The 24188-nt window shown below is 32.9% G+C and overlaps 2 protein-coding genes across 4 annotated transcripts in view; one reads left to right on the top strand and one right to left on the bottom strand.

Annotated features, from left to right (window-relative positions):
* LOC118193265 (uncharacterized) overlaps positions 1–24188 on the bottom strand; it is a 226946-nt gene that overhangs the window by 8222 nt on the left and 194536 nt on the right. The window contains exon 8 of the transcript XR_015040899.1: positions 21780–21841. The gene's annotated coding sequence lies outside the window, so the exon portion shown is untranslated. The remainder of the gene's footprint in view (positions 1–21779; positions 21842–24188) is intronic.
* LOC118183504 (1-aminocyclopropane-1-carboxylate synthase-like protein 1) overlaps positions 1–24188 on the top strand; it is a 96625-nt gene that overhangs the window by 2831 nt on the left and 69606 nt on the right. Inside the window, exon 1 of one of the 3 annotated variants that reach the window (XM_035353082.2) lies at positions 15075–15477. The exons of the other annotated variants lie outside the window; for them this stretch is intronic. Coding sequence (XP_035208973.1) covers positions 15474–15477 — 4 coding nt within the window. The 5' untranslated portion in view covers positions 15075–15473. Of the gene's footprint in view, positions 1–15074; positions 15478–24188 lie in introns of those variants that run through there. 3 annotated transcript variants of the gene reach the window in all.

The raw sequence follows: 24188 nt of genomic DNA, 5'->3' as shown, positions 1-24188 counted from the left end.
TAGTGTGTAGCATCTAGATTGTTCAATTGGTGGATGTTTTTTTAAGTTGAAATAGAATGCTATGTACATGGTATTGTTTGAAATTTATTGTTATGTTAATTTATTAAAGCGAGGTGTGCATAGTTTGTAGATTCGTTTGTTGCCTAGATTGTGCAATTCAAAGATTTTTTTTTTTATGTCTGAACAGGATGCTGTGTACATGGTATTCTGTGAAATTTATTGTTGTTATGTTAATTTATTAAAGCGAGGTGTGAGTAGTTCGTAGATTTGTTCGTTGCCTAGATTGTGCCATTCGTAGGTGTTTTTTTAAGTTAAAACATATCGCTGTGTACATGGATTCTTGTCAAATATTTTTGGTTAGAAACTTTGTTTTTGCTATCTAAATTTTTTGTTTTTGTTTCGGATTTTTAGCTTAAATTGTGTGTTCAAAATGTGGTTTTTGCATGTGCGAAAACCGCATTTTTGGAGACATTTTAGACTTAAAGTTCGAAATGTAGATAAAAAATTTAGATAGTAATATGGCAGCGTGGATGGCGACTTGAGGGCGCATATCAGAGTAGTTCCACTTTTTAAAAAAGTCATCAATTTGTATCTCATAACTTTCTGATCATCCACATCCTTGCTAAAAAATCACACACTCATTGCCAGATTTGAACAGCATTCACAAGCACATTGGGGACTTTTGAAAGAAATGCTTGTTCTGATATCTTTATATCTATTTCAATGATGCATCCAGTGCTACATGTTTTTCAGCATTCCCTTTTTTCCACACACACATCTCAGTTTTTCACACTTTATGCATGCTGAAAGGAAAGTCTGAAATTTCATCAAAGTAGTAAACTACAGCATGTGATCCAATGCTATGTTAAAATGCTGAATTTCTCATAAGATGGGTCAAAATCTTGCTGAAAATGTCTGCAGAAGCAGAAAGCCTTTTGAGTGGATACTAAACGTATACTTGGGTTGCCACATAAATAATTTTTACTAACAAGATGTAGTGCCTCATCAACACTTTTTTGTGGCTTTTTGTCAGGGATGCAATTAATTAGAAAGTACCAAAATGCATTAGACATTTGTACAAACTCAGGATTAGGCACCGGCCAAATTACATAACTAGGTTGTCACATAAATACTTTTTGGCAACACTTTGGATAGCCACATAACTATTTTAGTGACATATTGCACTGCCTCATGAAAACTTTTTTCGTGAGTTTTCAGTGTGGGTAAAAATAATCTTTATTACAGTCTATTACAATGCTTTATTTAGAGTTTACATAATAGATTTTATAAGGTGTTCAGTTATTCACAGAACATGATTAAGCAATAGCTATTCTTAAAATTACAAAAATTCCTTCGTGCAATGAATGAATGTTAAAATGTAAAAATTAATTTGTTCTTACACCCCCAATAGAGTTAATATTAATAAAATAATTAACACAAAAATTTTTATAATTTCGTATAACTGTTCCAACACTTTGCTACAAAATATAACCCAATACTCGTTTTACTTGCATCAAACAGAATGTTAACTGGTCCATGATGACACTGCTAACTAAACTACGATAATCGGTTAATCTTTGGATTATGGTATCTTGGTGATTTTTTGGCGAAAATTTGGCAACCAACCCTGCTACAGCAACCTGCTAGTTTTTGTTTGGACGCCATTTTGTTTTCACGAAGTAAAGGCATGTTTTTTTTTTTTTTTACTCAACATTTCCAACAATCTGCTAGCCGAATTACGCTTATGCTAGAACTTTTATGGAACAAAAGTGCTTAATCATGACGAAGATTAGGTGCGAAATGGGGACAAAGTGCAGAATCGCCCACTGCTTGCCGCGTTTTTACGAATTGCACATACACGGTATCATCCATGTACACGTCGACCTATTTTCACTTAAAAAAAATCCCAGAATTGCACAAAAATGGCATTGTGCACACTCTTGACTATATCCAAGTACACTGCTAAAGTCCTATCTAGTAACCTTTATCGCCTTACCAAAATGTCGCCAAACTACCTGTTACCATATTCCAAAGATTAGCCGGATAATCCTAGATTAATCGAGGATTTATTTATCCACTTCCAACTATAAAATCTAGGTAAAATCCTAGTATACGGTGCAGCCTTGGCGTGATTTTGAAAATTATCGCCAACACCCAAAGTGACCCAAAGAACGTCTATGCATTATACTACGTACAGTCAAAAGTCTTTAATAATGCGGACTCGTCGGGGCTTTGGCGATTCCAGATTATCGGTTTTTCAGGATTCTAGATCATCGGAATCTAGATTTTCGGAATTTTGTATAATCTTTGCTTTATTTTCTCATATAACAGCATTAATGCTGTGTATTAAGCAATTTTTATTGCTTGCATATTGAAATCTTGCTTTCATGTTTGAAATCATACAAAGACTGCTGAACATTGATAGTTAGACAAACTCCAAATTATGGTGAACAAATTCGCTCCATGGATGCTTCCGTGGTTTTCCCTATATATAACATGAACAGAGGCAGTTCTTCGTAGAAAGTTATCCATGAAGGCATCTTTTTTCCTTCACAGCCCAGCAGGTAAGACAGCCGAGCACTGAGTTCAGTCCAAGTTCAATTCCCAGGGAACAGTTTGGCTGCATGCATGTTTTCATAGATTCTCCCTTGCATAACATGAGTACAAGACAGTTTCCGTCAGAAAGCCCTCCTTAACAGCATTATTCCATCAAAGAATATACATTAGCATACTTTTCCATAACTTAATAAATCCAAATCTCTTTAGGCAGACAGTTTGTGTCTGAAATCTGAACTATAGATATTAAAGTCTTTTTCCGCATAAAGTCTTTAATCCGGACTCGTCGCTTCTTCGGCGATTCCAGATTATCGGTTTTTCCGGATTATAGATCATCAGTTTAAATCTGGTAAGATGGCATGCAGAAATTATAAAATTAAAAATATGAAACTGTAATTTATGAAATAAAGAGCAATTATGATCTAAAGAGTATCAAAATTTACAAAACAAAACAAAAAAAAAAAAAAAAAAAAAAAGCTTAAAATATTTATTTGTTTACTTTATTAAACATTTCTTTCAACGTGCACATGAGTAAAGCATACATTACGCATAGTCGAAATTAGAAAATTGCAACCAGAAAACTATTTGATGTGTATTTGTGATATTTATAATGATGAGAAATTTGACTTAAATCATATCAAAGGTGGAGTACATCGAGATGAAATACTACATTTAGTAAGGAATTATAAACCGAATAAAATAAAAACATCTGCCCTGAAGATAACGATAGTGCTGACAGATCAACTTCCAGTTCACTGCGAGCCGCGACGTTGAACTCCCCCGTCCCCCACAGAACAGCGTGAAATTGATAAACAGGTTTCAGAATGGTTAGAGAAACAAAGGATATGCTTTTTTCCATCTTTTGCAACAATTCCACTTTTTGTTTGGTGGACATCGAAACATGCTTTCGCTTTGTAGATCCTTCGGCAGCTCCAGAATCGAAAATTCTTTTTGACATAATCGAAAGTTCAAGCTTACTTTTATAAAATTGCTCCAATGTTCATCCATTCTTCCATCATGACTGTTTGGTTGATCTTTACATTATGGTAACTTGGCGTTTTTTTGGCGAAAATTTGGCGACGAACTCTTCTACAGCAACCCTCTATTTTTTTTTCCCGCCGCCATTTTGTCTTCACGAAGTAAAGACATGTTTCTTTTCTTTTTATCTACTGAACACTTCTTCCAACAATCTACTAGCCGAATTACACTTATGTTAGAAATTTTATCTAACAAAACTGCTTAATCATGACAAACATTCACTGCAAAATTGGGAAAAAGTGCACAATACCATACTCCTTACGCGTTTTTCAAAATAACACATACACATAAACCATGTACACGCCGACTTATTTTTACTTAAAAAAACATCCCAGAATTGCACAAAAATGGCATTGTGCACACTCTTCACTATATCCATGTACACTGCTTTTTTCTCATAAATTAGAAAAATTTCACGAAAATACATGACAATTTTCTCAATCTTTAAACCCGGTAAAAAGAACATATACGAAATTACCTGATCGCGAAAAAGTATTTACCCTTTCCAAATATGAACATTTCCACATATAAAATAAATAAAATATCCAAAAAATTTTACCTCTAAATCGTCTATTACATTATACACGTCACCAACGAATTCATACCGCAACCATTACAAATACTTAGTGTCAGATATTTAAATTATTTCCATGCACGTTTACTTCAACTAAAACGTATACCGAATTCCTACAAACATAAAATTCACAAAATAACTATCATTTAATTAAAATATAATTAAATTCAAAAACACTACTTAAAATATAAATGAGCACATACATTAAATTAATACATACATAAATACCCATTTCGAATTCACTTTAGTTACGGCCATGGGATCCAAAAATTCACGAACACTGTTTCACACAACACAGAATAAAGCCAAATACAAAATTTCCAGATTTTTTCCCGATTTCCCCCCTTTTCCGATTAAAGAACCGTAATTCGTCCATTAATATCACATGACATATCCCATGATCTCTCATTTCCCTCACACAAAATAATGCGTAATCGGAACTGAGTACTGCTCACATTATTACCAAAGTGCCAGGTAGTAACCTTTATCGCCTCCAAAATGTCGCCAAACTACCAGTTACCATATTGTAAAGATCAACCGACTGTTTTGATGTAGTGTTTTTGTACTTTAACCTCCAGTTCTTTCCAAATGTGTTCTATGGGACTTAAATCTGGCGATTAAGGCGGTATTTTCAAAACCTGTGGACAATTATAGAGACACCACAGGCGAACGTTGAGAGCCGTATGTTTAGGATTGTTATCATGATTAAAAATAAAATTGTTTCCAATACCCAAATTTTGGGCTGATAATTTCAAATTGTCTCTTAAAATATTTAAATAAAGAGAATGATTCATTATGCCATCAATAAATACCAAATTACCTAGTTCTGATACTACCATGCAGCCCCACACAAGAACACGTCCACCACTATGCTTAACTGTTCCAACTAAGTTCTTAGAATGAAGTTCCTCATTTTATCTTCTCTATGCAATTATTCGACCATCGGGACCAAAAATGTTAAATTTGCTTTCGTCAGCAAATAAGACATTATTCCAGTATGTTTTGGGTGTACTTATCATTGATTTTGCGAATGAAAGACTAAGCTTTCTGATTTTCTCACTAACAAAAAATTTTTTACGGGCAGAACGCCCATGTAATGCAGCTTCTCTGAGAACTCACAAGGTGAAATTGTAAAGCGTTTTTATCACATATTGCACTGTAGAATGGGATAAATGAACTAATTTGGCGATATTTCGAATTGATTTACCACTACTATGGTGAAAAACTATCAATTTTCAAATGCTGTTTGTAATTTCTTTATGACTGCGACCCATTTTTCAATAATAAATAGAATATTATGAAGTAAACAATAAAATTAAAGCAAACGATTTTTTTAAATGCCACCATAATGCAAAAATTAAAAAAAGCGGCAAATGATAATTCTAATTTTGATTTTATCCAAAAATATTTCAGTGTACAAAGACTTTTGTGAGATAAAATGTTTGTCTCTTTTTTTATTATTAAATTCTTAAAAATAAAGTTTCGCTATATTTTAAAAATATTTCATGTAATTTTGTTACGAATAGATCATAGATCTCATTATTAAAATCTCATTCAGAAGGTTTACTTTTAATTAATGGATAGAGCTCTATTTCAATAAAAATTATAAGTGTACGAACACTTTTGGAAGCCACTGTACATCCTGTTTTTATTGCTCATCATAAGGTTGCCAAATCCCGTGTGCAACGGATACTTGGATTAAACCAAAATCTATACCTCTTTTATTAGCCCTTTTGGAAGCACTTCTGCAAAGGATCCCTTAAATGTAAACATTGCCAAAAATGGCGATAAAAGTTCAAAGCTGGTAACTCGGCAAATTGGTTTGTCGGAGGTAGCAACCTGGTTCGCTTTTAGAATATTTCTCGTCTGTTCGGGGCTTTGTTTTGCCGCTGGCTAGCGGTGCGTCACTACCAGGTGAGGTGATGAAAATTTGGGGGGGGGGGGGATTTAACACGGCTGTATAGCTGTTATCTTATGTAATTTTTAAATGACTTTAAACACGCAGAACCATTGGGCTCCTAAAATATTATGATTAACATGGGACGCAATAATATACGTTTTAAATAATTAGTTTTTATTTTTATTACTGTTTTTTTACCTAAAATAATAAGAATTAAATCAGTTTTCATGCTTAAAAATTTGATATATTTTTAATGCATTTTTAAAAATTACTTTTCAGAGGATGCTAGGTGTTTATATACAATAGATGATTAGAATGAAAAAAAAAATATTATTGGTTCTCTGAAATGACAAAATACTTTTATGTATTCCCGGGGCCATTAAAGTTAATAAATCACTGCTTTGAGTAATTAATCAAAGTTTGAATGAATCTTGAAAAATAACAAGATGTATAATGTTTAGTCCAGTTTTATTTACAATGTTACTTTAAAGGATTTGAATATTATTGAAGATACTTGCATTGTCAAATTTATAATGAAAAAGACAGTTGTTTCAAAATAAAATATTTTAAGCTATCGGCAAGTAAATTCAAAAAACAACTTTGAAAAATTGCTTGTGTAAAATGAAGGTTTTAAATGTATTATTTAGTAATGAATCCATTAATCTATTAAATGTACAGTAGTACTAATTATTAAACATAATTTTGAGAATATCGACAAGCAAAGCACTTAATGAAAAAGACACTTTTTGGCGAATAAATACGCATCGGCGCCAACGGATCCTTTCCGGAAGAAAACCCGCCCTTCTTCTTATGATTTGAGTTAAAGAAAGACGATTATTTTTTTTTTTTTCTATTTTCCTTTAAAAAATCGATTTTTTAAACGAGAGTAGAAAAAAAAAATTCTCCGCTTTTTTCACAATGAGTTCTCTAGTACAAACTTTACCAATTGATAATGTCGCAAGAACAGAAAATATATCTATATAATGAATTCAGAGAAGCATACAGCAAAAATTCAAAAAGATATTCCATTAACGGGAGTTAAGAAGACGTACCCATGTCTCTATATTACTTCTTTACATATTTATTATGCACAGAAGAGATGAAGACGCATGCTGATGTTTTCCAAAGTTCTATCTTGCTAAATGCCACACATTTCTTCAGTAAACATTAAAAGAAACATATAAGAACAATTTTGTTCAAAGTCATTTACCATAGAACAAACATAAATAGAAACATTTTCAACTGATGCCACACCCATAAAACTAAATTGCTCTTTTATAAATAAATAACACCAAAGTTGCCAAATATCTGAGGCTAAATTAGTCTTTCATTAGCAGGTATTATCATTTACCCTCCCTCGTTTAAAGACTTAATTTTTTATCTGTCAGTTATGATCAAAATTTTCTTCAATGTTTAGAGTAGCTGCTCATAACTTACTTAGTAAAGATTTTTCTTTTTTTTTTAATGGCGGGCATTAGATATTTTTAAGCTTTCGGCATCACTAAGGACAGAAGTGGCGGTTATTTTATTATGGAGGTACCTATGAGGGGACAGACAATTTATATCCATGCCCTCTCCGGGATTCGAACCCAGGCATTTCGGTATCGCAGTCAGCTCCTCTAATCACTATACCGTCTGGGCTGCACTTAGTAAAGATGTGCGCTTCTTGATTTTGAATCAGGCAGTCCTCGATCACTAAACTAAGAAGTTCCAATCCGATTAAACTTAAGAAAAACATTGGCACGTAACAAAAAAACAAAAAAAGCCTGCCATAACAGTGGAAAAATACAGCCTCTGGATTACTAGAAAACCGATACCAGCAGCGGTATTTGGCGCTAAATCAAAGAGCAACCTTCTTATTTAAGACAAAACATGTGAACGATATATGTTTTAAAATAATGTCTCGGATGGCACGGCACTTGTAACAAGCTGTGATAAGGGAGGAATGAATAAAGCAGTTAATTATAACATATTTCTACGAATTTCTTCAGAAAACGAAGATTTATAATTTTTTATGAACGATGCTTACCAATATTAATAATGTTTTACTTTATTGGGAATATTAAGTGCATAGTCAGTGGAAAAAATAATTCCAAGCCTTTGAATAACATTTTTCAGACTTTCCAATGTAAGAATAATAATATATAATTATATATTCATATTTCATGAAATGCTGATCTAAATTATTGATATAATTCAATTGCATAACTGCAGAAGCATAAACACAAGGAAAATTTTCTCTTATTACTATAATTACCGTGTCGCAAAATATTTAACGCCACTAAATTTTTATTAATAGCATTGCGGTGTGTTTTAATATTTTAACTATTATAATTAAGTTTTTTATTAATACACATAAATATCGGAAAGTAAAATTATTTATATTAACTTCCATTATAGATATTAGAGTTAAATCTATGAATGTAAAGAAGACATGAACGCTACAATTTTTACCAAATGTAGTTAATTTTGATGAACTTAGCTCACCTACATATTCCAACAGTTATTATTACAAGCATCAGCAATACTGAAGCAACGTGCATCTTATTATACAAGGATGTTTTTGTAAGAATTTATACTGCATTCTAAATCTTTATGGGAAATTTCTGAGTTGTTTAGTTTATATGTTAAATTAGCATGTTCAATGGTTGTATCATTCCTCAGAGTGAGATAAACTAAATGAACTAAATTATAATAGTTTGTTTCATATGTAGATGTCTTCAATAAGCAAACTTTTAAATCTTTTTGAGCTACATACTATATGAAATTCTATTTTGCGAACCAAAAATTAGCATTCTGGCAGAAAAATCGAAAGGTAGAATTACAGTAAAGGTGGTGAATGTAAACAACTGGTTAGTTCAAAAAATTATTTCTTACAACTGAAACTATGAAATATGATTTTGTTTTAGTAACGCATATTTCTTTCTTTCTCTCTCTTTTTATGTTAAGTAAATTTTCCAATAAAGAAACATTAAATTTCCGTTTGAGAAACATCGTAATTTTTTTCTGTTTGCTATCTTCTGTTCTAAGCAGGAAAACTGTCACAAAATTAGGCCGATACTTAATATTCTACCAAATAAAAAAAGCCATCCTTTTCAAAATCGTAAACTTTTATTTAGTTATTTTTTTGAGGATTATTATTGTCTAAAATACGATTTCATCTTCCCAACATGAATGCAACAATTTTTTTAAAAACGTTTTACATTAATACTGCTACTTTAGTTTGTATTGATAATTTAAATATTATTTTAAGGTAACCGACCTCGTTCGAAGGGCGTTTTTCAAAATGTTTGTTATATTTTTGAATTTAAGTGATTTTTTTAATGAACTGTACTCAAACTTAAACGTAATCACTGCAAAAGCGATAAAAAATCATTATTTTGAGAAATGTACGCGAAAAACTGAAAATTGTATATCAAAATTAATAAAAATATCAACCATCACTGACAGGAAAATATTGTTGATAAAAATCTATTTTCGGCTTTATTTTATACATATAACTTAGAAACATGTATTGAACCAGAATAATTTGAAAATATTGATTCACTGGCAAAATATGGTCAAATATGTCAGAAAACACTAATTTTTTTTAAAAAATACACACGCTATTGAAGAAAAAATGATGTAACTTAAATTCTATGGGTTTAATTTTTTACCTGCTAGTCTACATTATGCATAATAATGTATAAAACGTGTGTGGAAAATTTCAAGTGATTCTATAATGAACGTTTAGAGTTATCATGGTTGCCGTGAAATGAAATAATGAAAAAAACAACTAATCAAAAATCACGTTTAAAGTTTTCAGATTGTTACATGACATTATATACACAAATATTCACTAAAAATGCTCCTGCATTACACGTGACAAAGTAAGAGTATAACATTTAAAAGAACAGAAACCTCAACGTTATGATTGCCTTTTAATTCATCAAAATCACTTTTTTCATTTGCAATAAATGTTCCAGATAATTTCATAGACAGATGTTTCAGTTTCATTGTGATTAGCAGCATCAGCAGTCACATATATAGTGTATTAGTCGCCGTAAAATTTTCGTTTTTTGAATGACTACGTATAAATTTTGGCAATCTCGAACTTTCGATTATTAAACAGAATAAAAAAGTGCAGAAAAACGAATCTTTAGCTGATAAATTAGTGCAGGAAATTTGTCCACAAAACCGAAATACCGAAATCTCAATGTAAACAAAACAATAAGTTTGAAACGTTGTTGCCAAACGTAAAAGAGAAAATACATAATGAAAATACTTTGCCAGATTCTCCAAACATATCGAAAGGATTAAAATTATGTAATTTATATGTAACACAGAAAAAAAGTGGAAGTTGCGCCTTTAATTTGTCCTTTAAACTTTAACTTCCGGTTTTGCAGACAGTTACTTCCGGTTTGTTGTATCTCAGAAAAACTGGTATATCTCGACTTCTAATCAACATATCAAGAAGAGAAAAGCTGTTTTCGACAACTAAGAATATGGCCTTAAAAAATATTAAGTTTTTAAAAAAATGAGTTTTTCAGTCGAAATTGGCCTTTTGAACGAACTTAAGAAAATATCTAATTTTCGAAGCATAATATTCTTTCTTTCAAACGGGTTCAACAGAAGCTTAAATACGAGCATATGTCCTTAAAATTAATATGAAGTAATTTCCGCATTAAAATAAAATTATCTTTTCCTTTTTAGAAGTCTTTTTCTCATCCGCATTTCAATGGACTGAGAAAAAAGTAAGAAGATAAACATATTGCTCGCTAGAATTTTAATTCTATGAAGTAAAGGAAGTATTGTAACCGCGAAAAATTTCGGATACCATATTTCACAATAAATATCCATTTTGAAAGCGCTTGAATCCGTTTGAATGTTTTTTTTTTTTTTTTTTTTTTTTTTTTTTGTAACACCTGTACCTAAAGACAGAATAAAAAACTTTTTTTTTTTCCTCCTCCAAAACGAATTGTAAAACAGATTTAAAATGGTTTCCGAAGAGACTTTTTCTTGATGTCTGTGTATCTCGCATAACTCAAAAACGAATAGCCGTAGAACGTTAAAAAATTTGTATGAAATAGTTATAGAACTATCAAACAATTTTAAAAGGACGCTAGGCCTAACGAGGCTGTCATTAGTTTTCGTTTGAAACTATTAGTAGATTCGCGAGTTGGTGCACCATCTTCAGCGTTTTTTGCCGAGTGGGACCAAAAGTAAATTTTCAATTTTGTGCACCAAAAATTTCTTCTTACCCGTTAACCGAATTTCTTATTTTGGCGTAGAAGCTTTAATTTAATTGTAAAAATTGTTTTTCAATTGTTTTTAACTGTACTGAGGTTTTTTTCGTATTTCACAATTTTTAATGAAGATGTTTTGTGCTTTTATGTATTTTTGCCCAGCCGCAATTGAATTGATTGAATGAGAAATATATCTTTAATGAAATTCGAGGAATTAAGTTTAAATGAAGTGCAGCAAAAAGTGTGTAGTTTTATAAGTCGTAAGAAAGCCGTATTGATGTCCACAACAGATTTTTTTAAATGTACTTATGGTTCTTATTATAACAATTTTTCATATCCTAAAGAAAAGGGGCGTTATGATGAGTACTGGTTACAGTGGAGAGAGGCTAAACACATCCTGCCCATAAAAGTCCTTATTTGCCTTTCTTTACAACAACTTCAAACTTGCAGAAATGTTCGAAATGATAAATTATTCACGTTACGAGATTTTTAAACTTAAAACATCAGATCTGTAAAAATTATGAAGTTTATTAACTTTTATATGAGCCCCTATAATTATACTCCCTAAAAATATACTCATTTTAAAAATTGAACATAAAACATTTAAATCTCGTGCGACGAAAATTGAGAGAGGTTATTAAGTTTTAAATTTGAGATCATGCTTAGAAAACTTGCACAAATTTAGGAATGAAATATTTAAATCCGTACGTAACTAAAAATGAAATATAAGTTTAGAAAAAGGAGTTTGATTTTAGTACATTAACTGATGATTATGGCTGAACATACTGTAGTGAAACATTATCGATACAGATTTAATCTCCAAAAAGGAGATCTTCTGCAATTAACTTTATTCCATGTTCCAGAAAACACAGGATCTAGTATTGGCACATAACTAATTCAAAACATTACATGCATAAATTAAAAGTGAAGAATACCCGTCTGGTCCAATTTAATGCCTTTTTATTTTTCCTCTTTCTAATGGCGTTTAGGTTATGATCGTAAAATAATAAAACTGTATTTGAATATTACAGTCAAAAGTCGTTAATTCGGACACCCATAATCCGGAATGATCTATAATCCGGACCTCAAAGCTACAAACTTTCTGCGCATGCGCCGCCCTGACGCATGCGCGTAAGACCTTTACGGCTGCAAATATGCGTGTGCGCATGCGAAAAATACGTTTACGCATGCGCGCTTAATGTATAACGGAGGGTATAAGCTAAGCTAAAATTATCTAATTCAGTTAATGTTGCAGATTGCGTTGTTCCTCAATCTTCGAATTGGATCCGGCTTATTATTTTTTGCAGACTGTTAGAGCAATTTTATAAGCTTGAACTTTCGATTATGTCAAATAGAATTTCCGATATATACTTACTAATATGTAAAGGATCTACAAAGCGAAAGTATGTTTCGAAGTCCATTAAACAAAAGTGGAATTGCTGCAAAAAAATGACCTAACCCTTCCGAAATCTGTTTATCAATTTCACGCTGCTGTGCGGCGGGGGGGGGGGAAACGCCACGGCACGCAATGAATTGGAAGTTGATCTGTCAGCACTATCCTTATCTTCAGGGCAGATGTTTTCGTTTTATTAACACAGCAAGTATAGGCCTTGAACAGCGGAACTTTGTAACTGAACAAGAAATTACGTCTGTTTATAGAATTAAAGAGAAAGTATTATGACATAAAACGAAGCAACTTACATTGAAAGAAATGTTTAATAAAGTAAACAAATAAATATTAAGCTTTTTTTTTGTAAATTTTGATATCCTTTAGATGATAATAATTGTTCTTTATTTCATAAATTACGGTTTCATATTTTTAATTTTATAATTTCTGCATGCCATCTTACCAGATTTAAACTGATGATCTATAATCCGGAAAAATCGATAATCCGGCATCGCCGAAGTCCCGATGAGTCCGGATTAACGACTTTTGACTGTATTACGAATTTTGCATATATATAATTAATTTTAGTGAAATTATATTGCTACGAATTGTGTTTATATGTAAATACTTTTAGTGAAATTATTTATGAAAGTGTAGTATCATTTGTATAACGTAACTTGAAATTTCTTGAAAAAGGGAAGCTCTGCCGGAAAAGTAAGGTTACAGGGTTATCCCGCTGAACTGGTGAAATATCGCCAAGCTGGCGATGGTTTTGGCGACTAATTTTTATCTCCAAATTTGGACAGAAATCGTCAAATGCCGCTAAACTGGTATCTGTGTTTTAAACTGGTTTTCTGACTCTTTCAAATTTGGTGACCATTTGGCGACTTTTTTGACCTTGTCCCTCTATAACTGTACAGTCTGTCTATCATAAGAAAAGCTCTCGCCAGTTAGTCTGCAGTTGTCTGTTGCCGCAGAAACGTTTGACCCATTTCTCGTAGGGGTGTCTTGAAAAGGAATGATAAACTGTTTTCCCCTCAGCCAATAGTCCCCCAAAACAAAATTATAATAAAGCAACCCTTGGTTCTATCCCTGTAGCTATAACGACCGCCGCCCGCCAGACACTGTGGCCGGAAGTTGTTCTTCTGCTAGACAGACAGTAAATTATCCCTACATGTGGGTATAACCTATCCGGACCTTGTACTTTAACTGTACGTGCCGTGGAGTAATTTCGGGGAATGGAAGATACTGAATATTTACCGGTGGCCGGGGGGGAGACAATATATAAGACCGGAGAGAGCATCAGTTCTCAGCTTTTAGTTCACAGCTGAATTCGGAGTATTGAAATATCCATGAGAGCTTCGCTTTTTAGATGCGCTTTGCATTGCTTTGTGTTTAACATTTTTAATACCATTACGAAACCGTACGCACGCAACAATATTATTAATGCATTTTAGCATTTAATAACGTATATAATACTCGCGTAAGTGCTCTCGGCATACCAGAGATAATGGAATAAATAAATTACAATGTGCTATGAAATAGTAAATGACAGCGTAATATCGCTAAATGATGTTAAAAGGAAATAATGTACCTCGAATTATTCTAATTTATTTTGCTAGTCAACTTTTCAAGGAAAAGCAAAAAAAGATTAAAAAAATCGCAAACTTTGAAATTAAATATCTCGATCAATTTTCGTCGTTTGGGTGCCAAAGATTTTTCACTCAATTTTTTGTGATGTGTAAAAAATTTTATTTTATATATATGGATTGAATGATTATTTTATATATATGATTGATTTTATTTTATATATATATGAATTATATTGATTAAAATTTTATATATATAATTTTATTTTATATATATAGATTTATATATATGGATTTTATTTATATATATGGATTATTTATATATATTCATTTAAAAGTTTAGTTTCGTAATTTTTACAAAACTGATTTTTTTTTTTTTTTTTTTTTTTTTCCAAATTAAAAAATGTCAGGGAAGTATATGTCTACGAAAGCCATCCAGACAGTATAGGTGTGCGAATTCCGGAGAAGGCATGGTTGTAGCTGTCCGTTCTTTCATAGGAGGCAACGGCGGCTGCCTATTTAGGCGTCTCCACAATAAAATGGACTCCATTTCTGGCCTTAGAAGAGAGCAAGGCTGAATAGGTAAGTGCCGCCATTGAATAGGTTAAAAAAAAAGCCGACCAATCATTGAAAAAAAATAAAGGGCGCATAAGTTGTTTTATGGACACGACATATAATTAATATGGGAGTTTTTGAGTCGTCGTTTTATTGAAATGGTCCGTATAATGAAAGGCCATTAAAACGAGCATCCGACTGTATTTATGCAACCTTATGCAGATGATGATGCCAGAATTACCTTCGCTTTAAAGTTACTATTTGAGTAAAATCTGTATAGTTCATTTAAAAATAAAATTTTAATTAAAATATATGTTAGAAGCTCAGTTCAACCGAGTTGCTGAATTTTCAATTAAACGCAGAAATCATAAAACACATTAAAAAAATTGTAGTTTGTAGCAAACAACACGGCTCTCCATTCATTACGTGGAAGGTCACGTGAGAGAAAGCTAGTTAAACATCATTCCCGATCTGACTATCATTATGATAATAATATTCAAAGTTTCCGGTCAACATTTTTGTAACGGATAATCCACGAGCAGGTTTTCTGATATATTGGTATCATTTTTAAACATTTGGCCATAACTTGAACGAGTGAGGTGTAAGAAATAATTTTGAAAAATATATTTCATAAAGAAGTAAAGAAAGTATGGGTGCGTATTATTCATTTCTTACAGTAGCATTTTTTTATTCTTGCTGTATTAATTTTTAGAAACAACGAAAGCCTAAATACAACATGAAATAACATCCGTTGTGAAGGAACGTTGAAGTATACAAAAGGTACTTTAAAAACTAACTGAAAATAAATTCAGTTTCTTGCTGAAAAGTGTGAAATAAGAGTTGTAGGTCTGTAGACGTTAGTTAAAATTTTGATGGCTATGCATGATATCAGCACTCTTCTGTTATCGGGTCCGGATTCAGAAATGTATATATGTTATGTATAGATGTATGTGTTCATGTATGCATGTGTATATGTGCTTATATATGTATATGTGTAACTACCCATATACATATACGCTCATACATACATACATACACTCGTGCGTATAGAAATACATTTCTTAATGAAGATTACCAATCAGTTATATGTTACCGTAAGCGATGATGTACAACGTTTCATTAGTTTTTTTTTTTTTTTTTTTTTTTTTTTTTTTTTTAACATTTTCGCGCGGTAATTTTAAGTTTGGGGTGTTTTCACAAAATGTATATATATGTATATATACATCATATATACACATTTTGTGAAATTGATCTATAAAATTATTAAGTGTATACCAGCTTTTGTCAGGAATAAATAGATTGTTGAAGAATCATCAATGTAGTCGTAGCTTAAATTATCAGACGATAGTTTTAAAAAACAGGATCCATTTATTATATTTCAGGAGAAAATAGCAATTACAAAAATCTGATGTCCGGAGTAAATAAAAAAGAACTACTAATAACATTTTGTATGAAGTTTACTGCATCGTGACATTTAAGAAAAAGCCCCGATATTCCTTTTGCGAGTTTTTTTATAGCCTCTGGAAAGGCGGCGCTTCCATGAAATGACGTCAGCCTCGTCAGCCAATCCAGTTCGCTTGAAATATTTCCAGAACATTCTATAACTGTACGTGTAGAAAAGGCGGGAAAAACAACTTGACTACGGGGCTGTGCATTTAATTCCACGTACTTTCAAATATGAGAACGTCGCCATTAAAAATGAAAAGAACATACAGTTAGAATATTTATTGTATTCTTGACTATGGAATTTTATTATTACAAATGTATATATATATATATATACACTTAATAATTTTATAGATCAATCATATTTTATAAATGCATTTGAGAAGTTATGGAAAATTGGAAATTCCGTTAAATATTATAAAGTTTAAGCTATACAATACAGATACAGTTAATTCTTGTCCTCGGTATTTTTAGCAGCTGGTACATACTAGTTTTCCCCCGTTTTCTGGTAACCAGCTTCAAATTCTGCATCAGAGTCAATGGGATACTTTACAAACGCAAGTATCCTGGTTTAGAATCAAGTCCGTATCCGCATAATCTGTATTAGAAGATACACATTCAGTTTGTGGAGTGGGTGAATTTTCTTGCAATACTGGAGCACACTGCTTAAGCTGCACATCAGCTTCTCCCATCTCTGCATCACATGCACTTTCAGATGGTTCAACACTTCCTGCTTGCGATTTCTTAATTTCACTATCAGTTTCGACGAACTGAACAGTCGCATCTTCACTTTCTGCCATTTCCAGTTCAGGCATTTGAGAATCAAAAGCTTCTTTCTCGTCTTTTATTTCTTCATGTTTTCGTTCTTTTTTTCTTTAATCCCGTTGGATGTTTCGTCCTTCATTTCTTGATCTTCCTCAGACAATTCACTAGCTACTTCCTTCATTTCTTCCTTCTTTGATACTTCAGATGCCACTTCTCTCATTTCCACGTCGTCTTTTATGGCTCCAGTTTCTTCTGTAAGCTCCACTTCCACCTGTTGGAGTTGCTCTCGTACCTTTTCTTGGCCGACATTTCTTCTCGTTGGGCTTCTGCTTGTCGAATCTCTCAATAGAATTCTAAAAGGTAAAAAAAGATCTCTTACCTTTTCTTTCACCCGGGAGCCGAGCTTGTTCCATTCTAAATTCTTATTCGATGAAACATCTAAATTCGAAGCTTTTGAACAAAGACTGAGACTTCTGTATGATATAAACAGATTATATTTAGATACATTTTATATACAATTCTTAGGTTACATAAAAATTACGCGCTCTCCAGCTAACAGTCATTCGAGTTCGGGTTCAGAGTTCTAACTACATTCTTTCCGTAGGATTATTCTCGAGTTTAGATGTAATAGTGCTGATAGTCCGGAGTTTAGATGTAACACTTCTCTTCCTGCTTTTAATTCTTTCAATCCGTCTTTGATCTCAGCCCTCATGGTATCATATCCGGCTTTTATCTCGGCTAAAATGTCCATCAAAGTCTCAATCTCCTCAGCCATGGTTTTTCTCTGCAGGCGGGTCACTGGCATTCACTCACAAATCCCACTTCTGACAGCAATTGTTACGTTATTTTTTTTTTCTGACAGCAGTTGTTACGTTATTTTCTTCCTTCACGTTCGTACGGGGTTCGTGTGGATTTGGAGTGAATAACGACGACAGCACTTATTTAGCCAGTACTAATCAGGACAGCTCCAAAGCCACGTTTAACAGTCGTCGAAGAACTACTATACATACGCTGACACAATCAGCGACACAGCCTTCACACTATCAGGCTATAACTGGAGACAGCTTCACTGCAAAGCACCAGAGTTCAACTCCCGACCCTACTTGGTCGTACTCGGAACCCCACGTACTCTTGAGACTCTCCACGCTACAACTCGCGATGCACTCGACGACACACAAAGCACAGCTCCCGACTCTTCGTTTCAGTTGTTCACGGAGCTCAACACGCTCTCTCGACGATGCACTAAGAGAGGATCCTTCGGTGCACTCGACGATCCACTCGGCACTCGCTGACCGGCTGTTAACTCGATTCTCTCCGCACGGACTAACTAGATGAGACACACTCGATACTAACTATCTCGCACTCTATGCGAGGCACACTCACTCGCCCTCTCGACGAGGCCCACACACTGACTGCGGACGAGCAGGGTTTATATAGCATTCGGCTTGTGTTCGAGAACATTCTGGGCTAAACGGTAAGAATTCGTTCCAGACGGTTCTCCATCCGTCCATGGCATATCGCCAATTTTGTCGCCAAATAGACGATTTCTCGCCAAGTTTGACAACTTTACCGTCCCTTGCCATTTTATAGCAACCCTAAATCTGCTTTGTGGGGAAGCTATCTTACCGCGCCTTAACATTTCGTAACAGTATGATAGAGATTGTTCTGTACAGCTGTTTAGCACATGTCTAATTCAATAGGCACGTACAAAACAGCTGTTTGTACCATTGTTTGTTTCATGCCTAATTCAATATGTTATGAGTAATTGGAGGGGGAAATAAGCAGATTTGTGTTATTTCGAATAACCAGTAAAAATGTAATTATCAATACATAGAAACAAATACAAAAAATGTAATTATCAATACATAGAAACAAATACAATATAACTCCTATTATCCGAATCAATTGGGACCGGACACTATTCGGATAATCAAAAATTCGGATAACTGGATTTTTTCCGAAGAAACGGTCTACGTACACTTTAATTAATTACTGTATGTTAAAAATGGAGGAGAAAAAACTATTTTTAAATGAAAAGAGGTTTAGTTAAAACGATTGAAAAGATTTTTAAAGGAAAAGAGGTTTAGTTAAAACGATTGAAAAGATTTTTAAAGGAAAAGAGGTTTAGATAAAACGATTGAAAAGATTTTTAAAGGAAAAGAAGTTTAGTTAAAACGATTGAAAAGATTTTTAAAGGAAAAGAGGTTTAATTAAATGAGAATTAAGCAACACTTTTGCGTACATGTATGTTATATAGCGTAATATACAGTACTTACAAGTGCTGAAAGTCATTGCTTGCTGAACATCTGTCACATCTCGGTCTTGGCTTTTTCATAAAAAATCGGATACGAAATTGGGTTTGTCATAGAACGTTGCTGTAAAAACCACTTGAAAACGACATCTTCTAAATTTTTGTTTGTTGCTGCACTGATTTTCTTGAAGAATTCCTAGCTTCGTTTTCAAGCAGTGACGCGAAGTTTAAAAGTGTAGGTTTGCTTTTTATAATGTCTGAAATCGTTGACTGTAAACTCTGTAGAAAGCGAATCGGATAATAAACGATTCGGAGAGTCGGAGTTCGCATAATTGGAGTACTAATTTATATGTACAGTCTGCACAAAAAGAAATGGGACAGTTCAATTTTCTCCGGTCTACTGGGTCGACTGGTGAAATTTAATTTACGTTATTCATATCTCCAAAGTGCGACATAGGATATATATTAGATTTCTATGCAACATTGCTTTCATTTAGATATTTTAACATAAAATGGGACTTTTTCGAAAACCCCATATTGACTTTTTTTTCATATTTCGATTCTACGATTTCAATTTGTTCGATTGTACGATTTCAATACTACGATTTTTCCATATTTCGATTCTATTATGCGAAAGTGCTAAATTCTAAAAAATCGCAATCTAATTTTTAAAAAATTAGCTCTCAAAACTTTAGTTCCTCAATGTTCATAGAATTTGGTATATATTTATTAATATCTCTTTTTTATTATTCTTAATTGATTCATTCTTTCCCAATTCAAAATTTAGGTTCAGTCCAAATAAAATTCGCAAGATATTTTCTGATTCATTTTTTTTAAATTTGTATTTTTTAGCAGTTTTTATAAATTTTACGAAATTTGTTTTGAATTATGACCTAAAAGGTTTTTACAACCACCTTAAAAAGTAGATGCATTTCTAGGCCTACCTGCGAAAAGTTAGATTTTTTATTCAAAATTTCCCAAGATATACGTGAATTTATATATTACTGCGTTTAGAAATTTGGCATATTTGTTATAAAAGATAATAATGCTAAATGTGGTTTATGCACTTTGTTAAAATTATTTGAAAGAATGAACGATGCACCTTTTTTTCCACTCGTGCATAATGAAAGGGAAAGGGAGGTAGGTTACCATAAATTAAGAGTTTCGACAAGTGAATTATTCTTGGCGCAAACTGGAAAAAGTGCGCCAAGATAAGTTTTTAAAATTTCTCGGCAAAATTTTTCCCAAATTTTATAGAATTTAATATTTAGGGATAATGGTACTTTTCCGTTTCGCCGGCGCAAATCTCGCCAAGCAAACTTTATTGGCGACAACACAGAGCATACACATATAAAATGTTAACAAATGTTGGTTCTAAGAATTTTTTGTTTTGAGGGCATAAACATTTTAATATCGTTTAAATTTTAATAAAAAGCCAATAAATAAAGACAATAAATTTGTAAGAAGTCATTAATTTAAGAATTTACTATGCTTTCATGGTACAGCATCCTGATTCACGTGACTCCAAGTGATCTCATCTCACGTAAACTACACTAAAAAAATCTAATTCTCTCAGTAATTATCTACATTAATTTCAAGTTAAATCTTAATTTGGAATACAAGTTTAAATGCAAGAATTATTTCAGTTCATACGAATAGCTTACTCAGAAATTATGTAAAACCAGAGTGCTTTATTTCGCTAGTGCATTCTCATTAGATTGACCTTAGGGCATAAAACTGGACTATCTGTTAAAAATTCTATGTAATTGTATGCCAGTATTGAAAGAAACAATGAATCTGATAAGAAATGGCTGCGACTTATTTTGAAAATGAGGCGTAAAAAGCTACCAGCGAGGATATTCCTGGGATATTCCGTTTGCCATCAGTTGTACCATTATTGGCGACTTTATCGCCTGCGCCGGCAAAACGGAAAAGTACCGGGATAATTTATATCGTAAAATCAAAGAAATATAGAAAAAATATCCTTATATCATTTCGGAAAAAGTCCAATTTTGTGTTAAAACACCAATGTTAGGATGATGCTATATAGAAATCTAGGCTAATCTTTGGAATATGGTAACAGGTAGTTTGGCGACATTTTGGTAAGGCGATAAAGGTTACTAGCTAGGACTTTAGCAGTTACTTCGTGAAAACAAAATGGCGTCCAAACAAAAACTAGCAGGTTGCTGTAGCAGGGTTGGTCGCCGAATTGTCGCCATAAAATCACCAAGTTACCATAATCCAAAGATTATCCGAAATCTAATATATATCCAAAGTCACTCTTTCGGAGCAAAAAAAAACGCAAATTAAATTTCGTCAAGCGGCTCTGTAGAACTGGAGATACAGAACTGTCCACCCTTTTTCTTTGCAGAGTGCACTTTGCATGCTTATAAAATTTGTTTGGACAAATTTAATGAGAAAAAAATTCAAAGTACTTACCCAGATATTTTTTAAACTATTAGTAATTTTAAAATCATAAAAAGATTACTTTACCTGTAAAAACTGGCCATGACTAGCATACGTAAAGTGGAGGTTAAAGAAATTACTCTAAGATCCTGGAAAAAAAAAATATTGATATAAGAAAAGTTGTTTTAAAATTGGCAAAGAAATAAACACATTTTCTAGGTTAGCATTACAGGATGAAGGTATTTTTTAATCTAAAAAATAATTCGGAAGTATAACAGGAACTTAATCAGAACGGAATGGAATAAATAAAAATAAAGTAGGGATGGGAAGGAAAGACATCCTGAGTGCAGTTACTAGGAAAATAATGAAAGTAGCTTAAAATGAATTTTCAACAACATTTGCTGGACAAACTTCTTAAACCTGCGTTCGTACGGGTTCGTAATACATTGAATGCACACAGAACTAATAATACCTTGATAAAATTTACCAAAAGAAACACTTTACAGTTCTGGAGCTTTCCACAAAATATATTCGTACAGCTATTCTCAGTATCGCAGAGCACAATCAATAGTTACGCTTCAAACTATTAAAGCATACAACTATTTTTCAAAGCATCTTAACGCATCTTGGCTCGTTGTGGCATGCTCGCTGCGTATGCCCGTACCTCTGACAATTGAAACATTGCGTCGGTCCGGATTTACCTTTGTATAGTTTGATTATTATTTTCATATCATAGATATATTTAACATACCAAATTTTCTTTCCCTCTTCTGTTCGACGGGTCTCTGCGTAGAAAATCAGTAAAAATACCGCCATGACTTCTCTCATTCTCTTTAATTGTCTTGTAGAGACATTAAGTTATTCGAAGCAACGCCTTCGCCGGGAATCGAACCACGGACCTCTAGAATACGCGCCCAGCATGCAGACCCCTACACCACGAAGGCACACTAAGAAGGAGGGAGAAATACCTTATATACTATCGTTTTAAAGGGCGACAGGGAGTATAATTTTTTTAGGGGACCCAATCGCCAAACCCTGGGTGTGGAGAATTATCATCCACCACCCTTTTTAGTTCGGGCGTCACTTGTAGAGACAGACCTCTGGAATACGCGTCCAGCGTGCAGACCACCATACCACGAAAGCACGCTAAGAAGGCGGGAGAAATACCTTATAATACTTAATAAGTTCACTATATATATACTTAATATATATTTACTATTTCAAATAAAACATAAAATAAAGACATTTTTATTTACAAAAATTGAAAACCAAACTTTTATTTTATGCAAAATTTTCATAATGTGTGTGGGGGGGGAGAGTAAAAGTGGCCGTATAAGCTCAGAGCAAGTTAAAAATAATTGCAGGTATTTTTCTAAATTAATTTATCTCTTAATCATAGGTATAGACGTAAAAACATCATCCGGAAATTAAGTGTTCATTTAATTTCCTTTTAATAAAAAGGAAATAAATTGACGTCGCTATTATTGGCCCATCAGTATTCAAATTACCGGAAGTTTCACTTTCATTCTCAAACTTCCAAAAAATAATCTTCCTTCCGATCTAAAGAATCGTATCATTTTATAAATGAATTTACAACAATCTCAATTTTTATGCTTTTAAAGAGGGAAAATCCTGGAATATCAATTAATAATAAGCTTATGCATTAGACTTATATACCGCATGTGCCTAAAATTATTGGCTCTTTAAACAAAATCTCGGTGTCAAATTATAGTCCGGAAAATACAGTATTTGTCGTTTCTGTTTCTGTTGATTTTAAAATTCTTAAGAAAACTTGTTTTTATTTCTAATTTTAAATTCCTTGAAGAGTATTCAATGTTCGATATAAAGAAAATTGATCTGAAATAATATCAGTTGTAAAAACCTTGAAAAACAGACACCCTACTTGAGTCTGAATCTTTTCAATGTTCTAATTACTGACCTTTTCCCTCTATCCATGGAAGAAATAGGCTAGTTGTCTATTTATAAGATAGTGATAAAAATCCTTTTATCATTCAGATAGCCTCTTTTTTCACGCTTAGATTTCTTTTTAACGCTCAGAAGTTCGAAAACAGACAGAAGAGTATTATTCTTTATATATTATATACAAAAAAAAAAAAAAAAAAAAAAAAAAAAGTCTTGTACGAAATAAAGGAAATATTGTATTCGCGAAAAATTTCAAGTACCATATATCAACGGAAATATCCATTTTGATCGTTTGCGAACCCATTTGTGTGACGTCTGTACCTACGCACAGAATAAAGGACTCTGTTTTTTCTAAAACGGATTGTAAAATGGATTCAAACGGGATTTTGTCGTAACGTCTGTAAGTACGTACGAATGTATCTCGTATAACTCAAAAACAGGGGCGTAGCTAGAGGGGGGCAAGGGGGGCATCTGTTCCCGGGCGCAGAATCCAAGGGGCGCCAAACTGATGTTACGACATTTTAGAATTAAATATTTTCCATCCTTGGCAAGCAGCAGGGGGCGCGAAATCTT

This window comes from Stegodyphus dumicola, chromosome 4 (genome assembly GCF_044657685.1).
Source record: "Stegodyphus dumicola isolate Sdum_Otavi_A_Nest chromosome 4, ASM4465768v1".
NCBI lineage: Eukaryota > Metazoa > Arthropoda > Arachnida > Araneae > Eresidae > Stegodyphus > Stegodyphus dumicola.
This window is presented reverse-complemented; position numbering and strand designations above follow the sequence as displayed.